Below are 17,296 nucleotides of genomic sequence, written 5' to 3' on the forward strand. Positions count from 1 at the left end.
AAAAACAGAACGCCCAGTCGTCTAGCTCACGAGGAAAAGGGGCGTGTCTAGGCGCCCCAGTGACGTCACTGCCTGACACCACCACCACCACCCCCCCGGCTTCCCGTTCGGGGAATTTCCGTTCGACTGGGAACACTGGGCCTAGATCCATGAAGCTAGGAAAGCGTGGCTCGGACTGCCACACTTAGAGAAGCCAACATTAAATGCAATGAGTTTATTCGGGAGTCCAGCTCCAGGACCCGTGAGCTCTTTTAGGCGATAGGGCGGCGCTGGTGGCAGTCCCGGCCTCCCAACGCGAGGGGGCGCTGTGAGCTCCGTGTGGCATCTTGGGCGCTGGGAGGTTACTGCGCAAGCGCATTCAGGGCTTTTTCCTCCATCCACACGTGTGAAACTTCCCGGCAAGGCTCTCGAGAAAAATGCCCAAATTGAAAGCGGCTCGCGGGGCCGGGGGTCAGGAAAAGCATGCGCCCCTGGCCGAGCAAATCCTGGCTAGGGACGCGGTGCGGGCAGGGGCCCGGGAAAAGCGACGGGGTCGTGGAACCGGAGAAGAGGAGGAAGAGTACGTGGGGCCCCGGCTGACCCGACGGATTTTGCAGCAAGCGCGGCAACAGCAAGAGGAGCTCGAGGCCGAGCATGGGACTGGGGGCAGGCCCGCGGCGCCGCGGGAGCGCACCACGCGGCTGGGTGAGTGGCCGGGGTGGGTACGAGGAAGAGGGTGGGTAGCTGGGGTGGATGGCTGGAAGGTTCCGGAAGGGGAATAGCTTGGAATAGAAAAACAGGGGGCCGTATTACACTCTTGCAAAGGTAATGGAATGGGACACCCAGCCCTGAGGCGGAATGAGGGTGGCCAGTGCCCTCCATTCCCACTCCTAGTTTTAGGCACTCGCTTTTAGGCACCCCCAAGTTTAGGCCAACAGGATGTGGTTGCTCACGCCACTAAGTTCTGCTAGTATTTATCCATTTGTTCTGTAAATACTTATGGGATGTCTACTATGTACATTCCACTGTGCTAGGAGTTTAGATGGTTTAGGTAAAAAAGTAAACAAGATAGACGAATACCTGACTTCAGGATCTTACAATCTAGCCCACGAGAGAGACGATGAAATGGACAATTAGAATAATGCACTCCGTGATAAAGTGTAGTTTCTCTGATAACAGTTGCATTAGTCTTGGGGGTCAGGCTTCCCAGATTGCTTGGTCTTTGTGCTAAGACCTGAAAAGTGGGGAGTGCTCTGAGCACAAAGAACAATATTGATTAGGGGCTAAAGAGGGAGAGAGATTAATTAAAAGGTGGTCAGTTTTTTTCTTATTAGGCTGGGAGTGTTGACCTCCAAGTTGCTTAATCTGTTTCTCAGCTCTCATCTTTCATTTGTCCTGTGAGCAGTATTCGCAATGGAACACTAGCCTCCTGACTACAGTATCTTTACTTGACTTCTAAGACATCACATACCTGTTTTACAACTTCCTCACCTCTCAGTAGCCTTTGCTGGCTCCTCTTTTGCCACCAACCTCTTGCAGTGGCATAGGGTTCCATCCTTGGACCTCTTGTCTTCACTTCTGTTCACTGCTCTGGTGCTATCATCAGTTTCCAGGTTTAAATACCATGTATTTGGTAACTGCTTCCCAGTTCATATTCTAGCCCTGATCTTTTCCATGAAACCCAGATTGTTATATTTCAGCTACCTCTTCAGCCTCTCCAGTTTGAAGTCTGAGACATCTCAAATTTCACATGTCCAGAACAGAAATCCTGACCATCTTGCCAAACCTCCACCCACAGTCTACTTCGTCTCAGTTAATGGCATGATGTCCTTCCATTTGCTCCAGACAGAAACCTTGGACTGCTCTCTTCCTCACTCCACGTCTGATCTATTAGGAAGTCCTGTTGACTCTCCCTTAAAAATATATCCAGAATCAGATCACTTCTCACCATCTGGGAACAGCATCCTGTTCAAACCACCATGATCTCTCACCTGGATGGTTGCAGTAGCCTGCTAATTAGTATCCCATACCCGCTACAGTCCACTCAGCTCCACAGCTCGAGGATTACAGTGGTCTACAAAGACCTGTGTGATCTACACCTTTTGTCAGTCTGACCTTTTCTGCTTCCCCTAGGCCTGCTCTGAGCACTCCATTAAAAATTGCAACACCCCCACCCCTGTCTCCACACTCCAGCTTCTCTCTTCTGCTACGTTTCTTTTGTCGTGGCATTTGTCTTTTTTAAACGTAATATATGTCATATTAGTTCATCGTCTGTTTCCGCCATTAGAATGTAAGCTCTATAAGGGCAGAATGTTTTTGTTTCTCTTGTTCGCTTATATTCCAGCACCCAGAACAGTGCCTCACTTATAGCAGGCACTCGTTTGCTGAATGAATGATGGTGAGGTAGGTCAGAGCGAGAGCTACAAATGACTTGTAGGCTGCCCTGAAGACAATGGGGAGCTATTGGAGACTATGGGGACCAGTTAGGGGATTGTCGAATTAATCCAGGCAACAGGTGATAACTGACCTAGGCTTTGATGGGGGCGTGAAGGCTTTAAGAGGGATTCTGTGAGGTACAATGGAATAGGACTTGGTAATTGATTGGATGTTTTGAGTGAGGGCAGGGGACAAGGCAGGCCTGCTGCCCAGGCTCTGGCTTAGTATTGGCTGGATGGTGGTGCTATTTACTTAGATGTGGAACACAGTGAGTAGTGTAGACCTGGGAGGGAAAGGGAGTGAGTGTGGTTGATGACAGGTGAAGGTTGAAGTGCCTGTGGGTCATCCATGACCCAGCTCTACAGGAGGCAGCTGGAGTTAGGGTCTGGAGCAAAGGGAGGTCCACCTACAGGTACAGATTTGGGAGTTGTTAGCATGTGGAGACAAAAGAGCTAGTACGTGTTCCCCTCCCCCCTTATTTAGCTTTTATCACACAGTCTCTGTTCTTAATGACCTGTTCATGTGTGGCGTTTTATCTCCCCACTTAGATTATTACCTCCCTTTTCAGACGCCCAGCCAGCTGTAGTCTTGCAATAATCGATTATTCAGATGGGTTGGTCTGTTGAAATCTGAACTCACTGCCCGGCCTCACTTTACCCATCTAGCCTTATTTCTTGCAACTGTCTACACTCTTGGGTTTTTTTTTTTAAACCATTATTATACACTTTTAAAGTTTTATTTATTTATTTATTGGCCGCACCATGCAGCTTGCAAGATCTTAGTTCCCTGATCAGGGATTGAACCCTCGCCCTCGGCAGTGAGAGCGCAGAGTGCTAACCACTGGACCACCAGGGAATTCCCAACAGACACTCTTGTCAGGAAGCCCTCTTGCCAGTGTTGTTACCCAGGTCTGGAAAACACTCCTTCGTTTCCCATACTGCCTAACCAGAGCTTAACCATCCTCTGCATTCTTCATCTTCTGGGTGCCTGTGGTATATACCATTTCTGCCACTCATTTTGGCACATAATTAAGCCCCACCATGCATGTAAAAGAGGTGAAGAATGCACAGTCTAGACCTAGATTGCCTGCCTTAGGCAAGTCCCTTACCTTTCCTGCGCTTCAGCATCCCCATCTGAAACTGGGTATAATCATAGTACCTATTTCTTGGGTTTTATGATGGTTACGTACAGTGTTTAGAAGAGTTCGTGCTATATAACTGAGTATAGTGTGTTAACTATTATTTACTACTATCACTGTCTCATTGGTTCATATGTGTACATTTTGTTTCTCAGGCAAGATTGTGCGCCCCCCAGGGACTGGAAGGTAGCATTTGCATCACCTGTTTCACTTTGCACGTCTGTGTCTATTACAAGCCAGCCCTGGACCATATACGTGATGGTTAACCTCTGAATTCCTAAGCCATCGCTTACCTTGCTCACCCATTTCATCTCCCCTCTTCTGAGTCCAGGAGTGCCACAGGATGGATCAGATGACGAGGAGTGGCCCACTCTGGAGAAGGCTGCCACCATGACAGGGCCAGACTACCACGCGGAGGTGGTTGTGGACCCCGAGGATGAGCGGGCCATTGAGTTGTTCATGAACAAGAACCCTCCTGCCAGGTAGGGCTGGCATGGCCTGGGATTTGGGAGAGTGGGTCCTGGTAGCAACTTTATAGAGAAGAAACTTTATATGCAGAGAAGCGTGTGTCCTGGCAGTGTTTTGATTCCGCACCTTTGGGAAGGGCCTGAGCATTGCGAGTTGTGGGGAACCGCCTTGACAAAAGTGGCCCATCCTCAAAGGACTGTTCTTAATGAGAATGACCCAGACTCAAAATACCTCCTCCGCCCTCTGTCTGCCTGCCTTAGAACTGCCTGGATTACCTGGGCAAACAGTTGCAGGCCTTGTTCTCTCTCTGGGTGATCTGTCCCATTGCATTTGGTCTTGGTATGCTCAGTTTTCTTAGTGGTGAGCTCAGTTTCCTTGGCCACATCTTTTTCATACCCTAAGCTTCATTTTATCCAGGGTTATCCAGCCCCAGCACTTCTGCATTTTGGGCTGGATAATTCTCTTCTGTGGAGGCTGTCCTGTGCAATTTAGGATGTCTAGCAGCATCCCTGACTTGTATCCACTAGATACCAGTAGTGACCGTCCCCCAAGCTGTAATAACCAAAAATTGTCTCCAGACGTTGCCAGATGTCCCCCAGGGGGCAAAAGCACCCCACAGTTAGAACCACTAACTCATTCTCATCTGTAGTAAATGCTAGGTCCAAAACATGCAGGCTTTTAAGCTCCTGTGTTCAAACTCCGGAGCCCGTGGATTTTGGCCGAGGAGAGGGGAGTCTAGGATAAGGGCCCTCGACCAGTTCATTCTGACCATGTGATGTTAATGTGACATTGTTCTTGGTTCTTCAGGCTCTTGGGTTCATGCATGTCTCATTGCTAGTAATACTGTGGGAAGGCAGGGAGGCTGAATGACAAGTTCCATGGCCGTGTGTTTGAGAGGCAGAATGAAGCCGTGAGCCCCTTTCCCAGTGTGATGCGCAGCAGCTGAGGTGGATGTTACAAAGTACGTGCTGGTCCCACCAGAGAGCCTCTCAGGTTCCCACCCAGCGGCTGTAACTCCTCTTTCGCAGCCCATTCTGACAAGCTTCGCAAAATGGTTTTCCAGCTTGTTGTCAACAGAAAAGTAAAGCTACTAGGAACAGGGGCTCCTGACAGTCTTGAGGGGTGCCAGCTGGCATCTTCAAAGAGCAGGCTAGATCCACGTGAGCTCAGCAGTCAGAGGCCATGTAGTTTGGGGGCACATATGTACTGTAAGGTGCCTGACCTTCAGAACCTGAAAGACCAGGCTTTGACTCTTTGCCCTACTTGTGAGCTGTGAGACCTTGGGTGAGTTACTAACCCCTCTGCATATCGGTTCCCATGTCTGAGTAATGGGAATAACAATACCTCGCGTGGGTGTCACACGGACAGTGTGAGGGCACATCTGGAAAGTCCTGCCCTTGGAAGACAGGAGCCATGTTTGTTTTGTTTTAATTAATTTTTATTGGAGTATAGTTGCTTTACAAGGTTGTGTTAATTTCTACTGTACAGCAAAGTGAATCAGTTATATGTGTACATATATCCCCTCTTTTTTGCATTTCCTTCCCATTTAGGTCACCACAGAGCATTGAGTAGAGTTCCGTGTGCTATACAGTAGGTTCTCATTAGTTATCTTTTTTTTTTTTTTTTTTGCGGTACACGGGCCTCTCACTGCTGTGGCCTCTCCTGTTGCGGAGCACAAGCTCCGGATGCGCAGGCTCAGCGGCCATGGCTCACGGGCCCAGCCGCTCCGCGGCATGTGGGATCTTCCCGGACCGGGGCACAAACCCGTGTCCCCTGCATTGGCAGGCGGACTCTCAACCACTGCGCCACCAGGGAAGCCCTAGTTATCTATTTTAAGGAGCCATTTTAAATAGACTTCAGCAGACCCTGAAGACACCTTTATTGCACCAAAGCCCAATGTAATGGTAATTCTGAATCATCACGGTCTGATTGTGCTTAAGGAGGCTGGGAAAAAAAGATCTTTCATCTTGGACCTCTTTCCATAAACTGTAATAAATTAAAAGGGGGGTAAGTGTGTGCCATCGTCTCTCCCTAATGATCCCAGCTACCAGAAATCTTGGTATATAATTGAGGTGTGTCTGGTACTCTGGAGAGGTCAGACCAGGGTTTTATAACTGGAGAGTCCTCAGCACACTGGCAGCATGTGATGGATGTGTTTGAAATAGGAACACTTGTCACAGACTTATTACTACTATCACTGATAGTTCCAGATAGAGTACGTACGCTAACTTTTTTACTCCTCATGTTAACTTTATGAGAGTAGGTACTGTTATTATCCCTGTTTTACAGGGGAGGGAGCTGAGGCATAGAGAGGCAGAGTAGCATGCCCAGGGTCATGCAGGGAGCAGAGGAGCCAGGACCTGAACCCAGGCAGGTTGACTTCAGAGGCTAGGTTCCTCGCCTCCACACACGACTGTCAGCTCCATCCTGAGCTGAATGACTGACTGCCAGGTCTTCTGTGCTGGGTTGTTGGGCCCAGAGGGGACTGAGGTCACGTGTCCCAACAAGATTGCAAGTTTATTGGGGCTCTCAAGGGACTGCGTGGGGAGTCAAGAGCTTCCTGGACTGAGAGCACGGCACTCCCACCCATTCCCTCCCTTTCTCCCAGACGCACCCTAGCTGACATCATCATGGAGAAGTTAACTGAGAAGCAGACGGAAGTCGAGACGGTCATGTCCGAGGTGTCAGGCTTCCCTGTGCCCCTGCTGGACCCCCGGGTCCTGGAGGTCTACAGAGGGGTCCGGGAGGTAAGAGCTGAGAGGAGAGCTGTGATGGGACTCCCTCACAGGGGCTTTGGGTGCCCACATCTCGTAGAAATAAGGCCTGGTGGCTGAGAGCGGGCTCAGGGGTCAGAGTGCACGGCTTCAGGGTCCTGCTCTCCTGCTTACTTGACTCTCTGGTCTCAGTTTCCCCACTGGAAAATGAGGATGATAATAGCACCTCCTCACAGGGTGGTTGTGAGGATTAAGTAAGTTAATGTATGAAAAGCACCCAGACAAGTGCCTGGCACCCGGCACCTGGTAAACATCGTGTATGTTAATGACGATGATGATTTTGTTCTCTCATCATCAGGTGTTGTCTAAGTACCGCAGTGGGAAACTGCCCAAGGCATTTAAGATCATCCCTGCCCTCTCCAACTGGGAGCAAATCCTCTACGTCACAGAGCCTGAGGCCTGGACCGCTGCTGCCATGTACCAAGCCACGAGGTAGAGCAGATGGGGGTCAGGGCTGCTTTGGGTCTGTAGGGAAGGGCTGGGTGTGGGAAGGGCAGGCTTCCCTTCCCTTTGCCATTACATCCTAGCTTTGCCCCCACAGCGCTGTCTTATGCTTCTTTATGTCATCATTTTCCCAGCTCTTTCTGTTTCCTGTTTTGGAGCCGAGACCCTGTTAAGAATATCCTGTGATGAGTTTCCAGGGGAGAGGCTCAAAACGACAAGGATACAACCCTAGGGTGTCAGGGTGGCCTCAGAAGTCTGTGGCTCCCCAGGCATGCACAAGTCCCTGGTGACAGCAGGACAGAGGGGACCCATGATGGAGAGGGGATGGTGAACAGCTGGGTACCTGTCTGCCTGGGAGAGCTCTGGCTCACCCCAAACACAGACAGTGTTCACCCTGTTTGGGTACATCTCGTAGCCCCTCCTGTTCCCTCTCTCATCTGACCTGGGTGTTGCCTGCACCCAGCTCGCTTCACACACCCTCCGATCTCTTGCATGTACCATCCACATTGATATTTAAAAGGCGAGCTCCAGACTATCAGGTGACCTGGGATCTCCCCCCTTTCCTCCAAAAACACTAGGATTTTCGCCTCTAACCTAAAGGAACGTATGGCCCAGCGCTTCTATAACCTGGTCCTGCTCCCCCGGGTGCGAGATGACATTGCTGAGTACAAGCGACTCAACTTCCACCTCTACATGGCACTGAAGAAGGCTCTATTCAAGCCTGGAGCCTGGTTTAAAGGTGGGAACCCAGGAGGCACTTACGAAAGGGAGGGGCTGGAGCTCCTGCAGTACCTCCTTTCTCTCACTCTGGGCTTAGAGTGACTGCCCCTCTGCCCCTCCCCAGGCATCCTGATCCCGCTGTGCGAGTCGGGCACCTGTACCCTCCGGGAAGCCATCATCGTGGGCAGCATCATCACCAAGTGCTCCATCCCTGTGTTGCACTCCAGGTAGTGTTGGTGGGGGTGGAGGACCACTGGTTGGCGGATCTCCGCACGGCAGAGTCCCAGGACTGGGGATGGGGGGTGCAGGGTGGGGAAGGAGCTAAGCATAGCCCTGGGTTTGCAGCTCATTTAAGCCAGTGGGTGTATCGTTACTCCACAAGAATGTCAGTCCCACAGGAACAAGGTCCCAGGGCCTGGCACATGGTAGGTGCTCAGTAAATAGTTGAATGAATGAAAGAATGGGGAACATGGGAAGAAAGTAAGTTAGGGGTGGAGATCTCAGGACGTTTGGACCTATTCTAGTTGAATACTGAGACAAGCAGTCTGAGCCAGACGTGGGGATTTGGCGTGAGTCAGCGTAGTGCTGGTAACTGGAGTCCAGGGAGTGAGATAGGGGAGGTGAAAAGAATGCCGGAGATTCCCCCTTTAGGGATAGCACAGTGTAAGGGCCAGAAAAGGAGAAGCCTTCCTCCAGCGTTTCCCTACCTCCCTTCCCCGCTAGTGCAGCCATGCTGAAAATCGCAGAGATGGAGTACAGCGGTGCCACCAGCATCTTCCTGAGGCTGCTGCTGGATAAGAAGTACGCGTTGCCCTACCGGGTGCTGGACGCCTTGGTCTTCCACTTCCTGGGTTTCCGGACGGAGAAGCGTGAGCTGCCCGTGCTCTGGCACCAGTGCCTCCTGACTTTGGTCCAGCGCTACAAGGCTGACCTGGCCACAGAGCAGAAGGAGGCCCTCCTGGAACTGCTTCGGCTGCAGCCCCATCCCCTGCTGTCCCCCGAGATCAGGCGTGAGCTTCAGAGTGCCATCCCCCGAGATGTAGAAGATGTTCCCATCACCATGGAGTGACGGAGCAGTGCTCGTCCTGGTCTGCAGGGCATGGGAGGACACCAGGATCCCTGCTGCTGACTAAAGGTGACACTGAGCCTTTATAGCTGAAGACCCAGTTCAGGGCCACGAGAGGTCACGGGCCTCTGATTCCCCAGTTCCTGACAGGGAGAACTGAGTCTGGCCGGCTCTCTCTTCCATTCTAGGCCTGCATCCCTGCTCAGTTCTGGGACCTGACTTGAAACTCCACAGCCTAACAGTCCCACTTCCCAGCTGGGGGCTGGAGTGGGTACTTTCTCTCAGGCTGTTGTGTCAGTTCACTGGGAGATAGATAAAAACAAAAGGCAGGTATTTATTGAACTTCAGTGTTTTGATGTGGTGGATGGAGATCTTTCTGCTTTCCCTCTTTTGTGGAGGTGGGCACTGCATCCCTGCTCCTGTGTAGCAGTGGTTTCTTCCCCGGTTTACATGGGAGCCGTGCCCGCCTCAGACAAGTTTGTTTCTCGAGGCTGTACCCACCCTGCCAGCCCCTAGAGGGCACAGCCTTTGCCTTCCCCTGACACAGGCTACTTTGGGAGAATGCCAGCAACCAGGAGGTTGTTCACAAGATGGTCTCAGCTGTGGTTGGAAGAGCTAGGAGAAAGCACCTAGAGGAAAGTGGAGATACAGAGGCGAGAAAGGTCAAGCTCGGGGTCACCACCAGACCAGTGCCCTAACTTTCTTAGCTAATGAAAGCTTTAGACCAAGGGTTGGCAAACCAGGGTCACATGCCTGTTTCCTTATGGCCCGTGAGCTAAGAAGTTTTACATTTTTGAATGGCTAGGGAAAAAATTGAAAGAAGGGTATTTTGTGATAGTTGAAGATTATATGAAATTCAGATTTCAGGGTCCATAAATAAAGTTTTATTAAGATGCAGCCACACCCATCCATTTCCAGGTTCTCTCTGGCTGCTTTCATGCCACAGCAGCAGAGGCGAGTACAGTCTGGCTAGAACCCTTGTTACGTGCTTTGGAGAATGTGAATTCGTTCCAGCCTAATTACTTATTTGGGAGGAATTTGATCATAAAGCAAATTTCACATTTATATGCAGTTTTGTCTTTGAGAAACACTAGGTGAAAGCAGAAAACTGTACCCGGCTGAGCTGAGCCAGATGACACACAGAACGCACATACCTCAGACATGTGCGAGCGACACCAGTTCACCTTGCGGGTTGGTACCACACCCACATCTGGTGTTACAACCCGCCTTCCACATCCTTCCGACCTCCACTTCCACAGCAGACTTCAGGTGTTGTTTGTTTTTCAAGATAAAGGGCCATGTTTCTTGCAGTCTGTGTTTTTAACCATTTAATGTGTAAAAGCACTATCTTTCCTTTTTTTAAAAGACAAGTCTCCCTCATTAAGTATGAGTATAGTGCCTCAAGCCCCATTTTCCCCATAAGCCCTGTGGTTTTTATTGTGCAATTTCGCATGGTGCGGTGATTTTTAGGAATGCATAGATCACATTATGAAGCAAAACTGACTATATCTGGGGCAGAGACTATATGGCCCACAAAACCTAAAGTATTTACTCTGGTCCTTTACAGAAAAGGCTTGGCGACCCCTACTTGAGACCACTGATTTCCACCCTCTAGATACAGGCTTTTGCCCACACTGCCATCCAATCCAAGAAGCCAAAGAGAGTTTTATTTCAGAATCTTTATTAAGGTAGCATGATGGTCCTGGGCCACCAGCCTGGACCTTGTGGCCTTGGGAAAGACCTGTGTCAACAGGGCTTGCCTCCCTCTCCAGACAGGGGGCTTGGTCACCTCCAGGTCATCGCTACTTCATCCCCCAGCCTTGCAGGATGGAGCAGAGGGCCAGAGGGAGAGGAGGGCGTGGCCCCACCCCAGGCTGTAGCAGCTCCTCGGCCATGAAGATCCTCTAGCGGTAGGATAGGGGAGGAATGCAGCAACCACCAGGGTCACCACCACTCAGGGTAGATGGGCCCCACCACACCCTCTTACAGCTGTACTCAAAGCAATTAATAAATTAAAACAACCTCTTCCTTCAGCACTGCCCCTCCACCCCCCAATCACACAGGAGAAGCTGAGCAGAAAGCAAAGCGAGGAGGTTGGTTCCTGCCCCTCAGACAGAGGCCAGGGCCCCTCCCTCTAGGAGCAGCTGAGAGCATGGATTATGCAGGGGCCTCCAAGTGCATTGAGAGGAGATGTCCACTCTTTCTTCTCACATGTGTCTAGAACATGTGAGGATTCTTCAGAAAGACCCCAATCCAAATGCAGTAACTAGGGAATTCCCTGGCAGTCCAGTGGTTAGGACTCCGCGCTTTCACTGCCAAGGGCCCGGGTTCAACTTTGGCAGTTGAGAACACGAGAGCCCCAGAGATAAGGGGGCCCCCAAAAGGAATGCTGGCACATGTATTCTACAGACTTCAATTTCATCTCTGGCCAGCCTGGCCCGCCCCCAGCTAGGACCGGGATGGGGCTGAGCTGGTCAGATGCAGGGAGGAGGAGGAGCCTGACTGGCCACCCACCGCAGCTGGCCAGGCCCCTTAGTGCACACTGCAGGGACAGGTAGGACCCGACCCCTTCGGCTTGCGACAGGCAAGTAGGAAGGAGCCCCCTCGGGCTTCAGCTGTGGCATGGTTCGTTCCTGCAGGCAGGGAGGGGGGTGGCAGTGTCCCCTCCTCTGCTGTCGGTGGCCACTCGAGGGGGCCTCGCCAGGGCTACAGGTGGATGGCTGTGACATCTGTGGGAGTGCTGGTCTGGCTGGGCCCCTGGCTGCTGGAGCCCCTGGGGGCTTTGGGCGCTGGGCTGGGGGAGGTCTGGGCGGCTTCCCTGAGGCTCTCCCTGAGGGCAGCTTCAATCTGCTCCTGACAGGCCCGCAGGCAGTCCTGGGAACAAGGGGGAACGGTGAGGAAGGTCCACGTCCCTCCCCCCATAGCATGTGGCAGCAGGTGCTGGAGGACACCTCCCAGCACACAGGGAAGTCTGGGGAGGTTAGGCCACAGCCCAACCCCAGGAATCAGCTTTCAATTCTCAGAAACTGGCAAGAGGATGTGGCAAGAGGGTGTGAGAGCAGCCCAGCATCTGACACCAAATCCCCCACCCCCACTCCTGCACACCGTTTGGCAAGAAAAGGGTACCCAGGGACAGTGCCCTTCAGCCCGCCCAAGACACTTGCTCTTCTCCAGACCAAGGAAGGAGATAAAAGGCCACAGAAGCCCCAAAAGCAGGGCACTCAAAACCAGGAGTGGAGACTGGGCCGGGGGGCGACAGCTCCCTCTGCTGGAGGCTCAGGGAATATAGCGCTGCCTCGTGAACTGAGGCCACTTGCCCAGCTGCCCAGCACTCACCACTTCAGTGCCTGTGATCCCTGCCAGCAGCTCTGTGAGCTCATCCCCAGATGTGGAGCAGGCACCCAGGCCTTGCACTGCAGCTCCAATGCTTCCCGTGGCAATCATGGATGGCGGGTACATGGCAAAGGTGTAATCTTGGAAAGAGAGGGGACCATGAGGCAAGGGTGGTTTCAAGGATAATAAGCAGCACGCACCTTCTATTACCCAGAAGTGCCAGGCCGTGTGAACAGAGCAGGGGTCTTCTTGGAAACCCCAGCAGCGAGTGGTGTCAGATAGCAGCAGGGGAGAAAGGCAGGAAAGGGGCTCTTTCCTGGAGAGGGTCGGGTCCAGGGTGGTCTGTAAGTGATCCTGGCCAGGGACCAGGGAGTGAATGAGTCTCTTCCTGGTGTGGACACAAAATCAGGGTTAAGAGACCTGGTTTCTGCTCGCAACTTAGTCACTGTAAGACCCTGGGCAAGTCACTTCTCTCTAAGCTCTCAGTGACCCACCTACATACTTGGGGGGTGGAGGGGTGGTCTCTTGAGATCCCATACAGCTCTGCTGCTTTTCTGTATTGAGACTGAGGGCTCAGAGGGAACAGAATTTTCACAAATAAATTTTGAGAAGAAATTTAAGAAACCAGCAATCTGTTCAAAGATTTCAGTTCAAGAAACCAGAATCTCCTGGTTACCGCTCACCCTTCCGAGTCTTCTGATTTCCCTGGCTTGGTAAAAATGTGTTTAGGACCCTTACCTGTAGCACAGAGGGCCAAAAAAGTCTGGGCGTGCTTCTTGACCAAGGCCTGTCGGTCACGGGGCAGAGAGAGCCGGTGCAGAATCAGGGCCAGGAAATCATGGGCAATCACGGCAGCCAGGTCCCACTTGAGCTTCCCCAGGACCAGCACCTCCCAGTCCTGGAGGTTGAGGAAGAGGGTAGGGTCAGTGGCTAAAGAAAGGAAGAGGAGGGAGTAAAGCAGAGGTCTCACAGGGAGGGAAGCCCATCACACTTGAAGGTCAGGACCCCAGTTCTGCTTTTGAATGTAAGGACTGGCACTGTGGCAGGGAAGAGGTGGGGGCACTTGATTTGAGCCCTATTGATCATTTCCTAGATGCCAGAACTACATGCTTTACATGAATTATCTTTTAATCCTGCTGGGTTATCTTTTGGGATTCAGTAATCCAGGCCTTCTCCTGACTTCCTGCAAGGCTCTGAGCACTTCTCCAGCCAGGGTTGAAAGAAAAGACTGCAGCAGCAGATAACCACCACCATCACCATGAACTTGAGGCTCCTCTGGCATGAAGCAGAAAGATTTCCATAATCCCAAGGATCTGTGAAAGGGGAGATCACTAGCCTGCCCCCAACTCAGCATCTCATCCAAGTCCACACCTCTTGAAGCAACTGGGGTGAGCATGAGGCCACACCTCCTGTGACACAGCTGCTGAGCCAACCCTGAGGTTCCTCAAAGTGGAGGTTGCCCAACCCAACCCACATCCCCTTGGTGGGACATTGGGGTGTAGGGCTGAGATAGAGCACCCCACTCTACCTCTTTGGCTGGAACCCATAGTGCCTAGTGCCATTTGAGTCTTAGGAAGAGAAGTGGAGGCCAAACCAAACAGGATGGGTCCAGATGATCCCTGAGGGATCAAACCATCTCTCTGCCTGCCCTAGCCTCTATACCACTGCTAGGTCCTGGAGGGAGGCTGGGAGCCCCACCCCAATCCACTCATCTGGGGTTCCCAGCCCTGGCCCCATTTCTGAGTTGCACACATGAGGATTTCTTCATTGTTTTATCTCAGGAAGGAACTCATGGGTTTGACCCCTTACTGAGGTAGAAATGGCAACCCCATCCAACCTCTTTTAGGCCCCCAGTCACACTGTCCCTCTCCTGGCCCCCACCTAGGTGTCATCCTCTTGAACCTCTCACAGAGCCCCACAGAAAACAGCCCAGCCTGGAGCGGGAAGAAGTTGGGCAGAGAAGCTAGCATTCTACTCCCGGCGCTTGTCCCAGTGGTCAAACTCCTAACTCAGAAGTGAACAGAGGGACTTGCCTGCTGGCACAGTGATTAAGAATCTGCCTGCCAGTGCCGGGGACACAGGTTTGAGCCCTGGTCCGGGAAGATCCCACATGCCGCGGAGCAACTAAGCCCATGCACCACAACGACTGACCCTGCGCTCTAGAGCCTGTGAGCCACAACTACTGAGCCCGCGTGCCTAGAGCCTGTGCTTCGCACCAAGAGAAGCCACCGCAATGAGAAGCCTGTGCACCACAAGGAAGAGTATTACTCCTGCTCGCTGCAACCAGAGAAAGCCCACATGTGGCAACGAAGACCCAATGCAGCCTAATTAATTAATTTTTTTAAAAAAAAGAAACCTTTAGGGAAAAGAAAGAAGTGAACAGAAAGCACCTAGCATCCAAGGAAACATCTAGAAGGCAACTTGGAGTGGGGCTTTCCCTGTGGGGAGGCATAGGGTCCTGCGTGAGGGAGGGCAGCCACCTTACCCTGTATCAGGGCAGCCCCTGAGAATCTCAGCCCTCACTTGGCCAAGAACACACCCCTGGCAGCTTCCATCACGTCCCTAACCTCCAAGGCCACCTGAGTGCTAGAACATCCAAATTCTCCTCAGCCTCAGTGCAATGCTGAGGCAGGACCTTTCTTTCCTTCCTTCTCTGGGCCCCAACCTTCTCTGTGGCATGAGGATTTGGACTGACTGGAGCTCTCTGAGGTCCCTTCCAACTCTGACCTTCTAGGAAGTCATTGATCGGCACACTCCACCCCCCAGCTCAGGCATGGGGAGGACTTTTGGCCGGTTCTGAAAAACTCTCCTCACATAAAGGCACACACCCCATCCTAATCTTTTCACAAAAAGGAAGTCCCCTTCTACCTTCTAGCCTAAACCCCTCCAAACACATCTTGCTCATTAGCCCTGAAAACCAGCTCCACTGGTTTGCCAAAAACTACCAAAAACTAGACTTGCCAAAAACTACCAGATTCATCACAAAGAGCTGTGGGGCCTCCCGGATTCCCAACTCCGGCCTCCTACTCCCATCTCCGAGAGCTACTTGGCAGGAAGAGGAATCCCGTTCCTCGACAAGCAGCACTCGGGGGCCCCAGTACCCTGGCTTCTTGGCCAGCCAATCACAGCAGCCTGCACGCTGCCCTCCTCCCCGGGAGATGGGGCCCAGAGACTCCTCTCCGGGTCAAGAGAAGACTGGGCCGCTGTAGAGCAAGGTGGAGGAAGGTGCCAGCTCACCCGTCTCCCCCCACCCCCACCCCTCGGGAGACGATCTGCACGCCCTAAATAACCTCTTCCAGATCCAAGCAGCTCCCCCACCTCCTCTCCAGGCTCAGTGGGGAAAGAGAACCGGTGTCTCCCCTGTCCTGCCTCGGGAAGAGCCCAGCCCAAGTTCCCAGCAAGAGGCCCAGGGAGCCACTTCCCAAACCACAGGAGTGACAGCAGCTCCCCACAGTGTTATGAAAGACCTTGGTCAGAGTGGGTGGGCCAGGGGACAGGGCATCATTATCACATCGGAAGCAGCTGCAGCTCAGCCCCAGTCTGTGCCTCAGCTCTGGCCTTTGGCTAAAGAGGAAAAGAAGAGATGATTCCACAGGCCTGAAGCAGCTGCTCAAGTTTCCCAGAGTGAGGCTAGCGAACAGAGAATTAGGAAGGAGCTGTTTCTCCTGGGATATAAAAGGAAGGAAAGAAGGTGGGATGAAACGCCTTGGCCCTTCCTTACAGCAACCCTGGCTATAATCTGCTCTGGGAGGCTTTTCGATCACAAAGTCCACACACTGGGATAAAGACTCAACCAGGGCGGCCCCCCTCCCCCACATGAAGCACATTCCACTCCCCCACTCCAGGGGGGGTGCGTAGGCATGTCCTGCTGCTGCCAATAAATAACTCATGGTGGCTGTGTAAACCCAGAGGCAAAGTACTAGTGAGTGTAGACATGCAGTTTGACTTGTTGCTATCTGGGGGAAAGACCAGGAAGGAGTGGCACCCACTGGAGGTCAGGAGAAGGGGTTTGGTTCACGCTGGCAGTGCAAGCCTGGGCTTGGGGCTACCCTGACTATCACACCACACTGTCCCATCTCTTATCAAAAAAAAAAAAAAAAAAAGCCTCTGCTACCCTCCCCAGGGTCAGAAAGCCTCTTGAGGGTCTTAGCTTTCCTCTTCCTGGTAAGTGAGGAGGCAGTTGTGTTGGGGGGTGGGGAGGATTATGCACGCACCCGCAGCTGGCGGGGAGAGACAGAGTGGTCGGTGTAGATGCACAGTTTTTCGATGGTCAGGGGCGTAGTCTCGCGCAGCTTGGAGGCCAGCAGCATGCAGACCGCACCCAGGAGCTGCAACTGCGCCTTGCGGGTGGGGACGCAGGACAGGTAGCGATCCAGGTAGTTCATGGCCAGGGGGAAGACTTCCTCCTCACAGCGCTGCTCCTCACACACCTGGGGGAGGGCGCACAGTCACTTCTGGGGCAGAGGCAAAGGAAACGCAGCAGCACTAAAGTGGGGGGGGGGGCGGTGCGCTGAAGGGAAGTGGAATAGGGAGCAAGAATCGGGAGGGGGTAGGTGTACTTACAGTGACAAGGACTAATACGCAGGATGCGCCTTCCCCAAGGTGTCGTCCCCCCTCCACTTCCTCTGCGGTGCCTCCTTCCCCCCGGGGGTGGGGGGAAGCGGGGTACGCCAGAGGCTTCCTCCCTTAAGGATTCCAAACTGAGACTGCCCCCCCCCACCAATACCGAGGGTGAGAGGGGACGGAAGAGTCACCCACGGGAGCCAGAGAACTGGGACCTTAAACCCCATTACCGCCACCCAGTGCACACACCCAAAGGGAAGGGAGGAGACGCCAGCGGCTGCCTCCCGCACTTTTCATTTCCCTGACTGCCGGAACAGCGCGCCACCCCACCGCCTTCCCCGCCAGAACCCCGCGACACACAGGAACCGGCTCTGC

The 17,296-nt window shown here is 52.7% G+C and overlaps 2 protein-coding genes across 4 annotated transcripts in view; one reads left to right on the forward strand and one right to left on the reverse strand.

The window, feature by feature from the left end:
* Nucleotides 1-109: 109 nt before the first annotated feature.
* On the forward strand, nucleotides 110-10,090 carry BYSL (bystin like). Its single transcript, XM_012532289.3, has 7 exons — nucleotides 110-684; nucleotides 3,885-4,035; nucleotides 6,630-6,768; nucleotides 7,094-7,227; nucleotides 7,818-7,978; nucleotides 8,084-8,186; nucleotides 8,683-10,090. Exons 1-7 carry the CDS (start codon nucleotides 417-419, stop codon nucleotides 9,026-9,028), a joined length of 1,302 nt encoding a protein of 433 aa, XP_012387743.1. The 5' UTR covers nucleotides 110-416; the 3' UTR covers nucleotides 9,029-10,090.
* Nucleotides 10,091-10,689: 599 nt separating this feature from the next.
* CCND3 (cyclin D3) overlaps nucleotides 10,690-17,296 on the reverse strand; it is an 81,290-nt gene continuing 74,683 nt past the window's right edge. For 2 of the 3 annotated variants that reach the window (XM_012532288.3, XM_004267608.3), the window contains exons 2-5: nucleotides 16,573-16,788; nucleotides 13,097-13,256; nucleotides 12,362-12,498; nucleotides 10,690-11,899 (exon numbers count right to left, since the gene is read on the reverse strand). In XM_012532288.3, coding sequence (XP_012387742.1) covers nucleotides 11,732-11,899; nucleotides 12,362-12,498; nucleotides 13,097-13,256; nucleotides 16,573-16,743 — 636 coding nt within the window. In that variant the 5' untranslated portion in view covers nucleotides 16,744-16,788 and the 3' untranslated portion in view covers nucleotides 10,690-11,731. The remainder of the gene's footprint in view (nucleotides 11,900-12,361; nucleotides 12,499-13,096; nucleotides 13,257-16,572; nucleotides 16,789-17,296) is intronic. The other variant, XM_033424038.2, reaches the window with a different exon arrangement.

Source organism: Orcinus orca, chromosome 10, assembly GCF_937001465.1.
Source record: "Orcinus orca chromosome 10, mOrcOrc1.1, whole genome shotgun sequence".
NCBI lineage: Eukaryota > Metazoa > Chordata > Mammalia > Artiodactyla > Delphinidae > Orcinus > Orcinus orca.

Excerpts from the sequence above, each read along its gene's own strand:
- BYSL (XM_012532289.3), top strand. The coding sequence starts at position 417 with ATGCCCAAATTGAAAGCGGCTCGCGGGGCCGGGGGTCAGGAAAAGCAT. Across the intron at positions 4,036-6,629 it reads AACAAGAACCCTCCTGCCAG|ACGCACCCTAGCTGACATCA; the intron begins GTAGGGCTGGCA and ends CCTTTCTCCCAG. Across the intron at positions 6,769-7,093 it reads TCTACAGAGGGGTCCGGGAG|GTGTTGTCTAAGTACCGCAG; the intron begins GTAAGAGCTGAG and ends TCTCATCATCAG.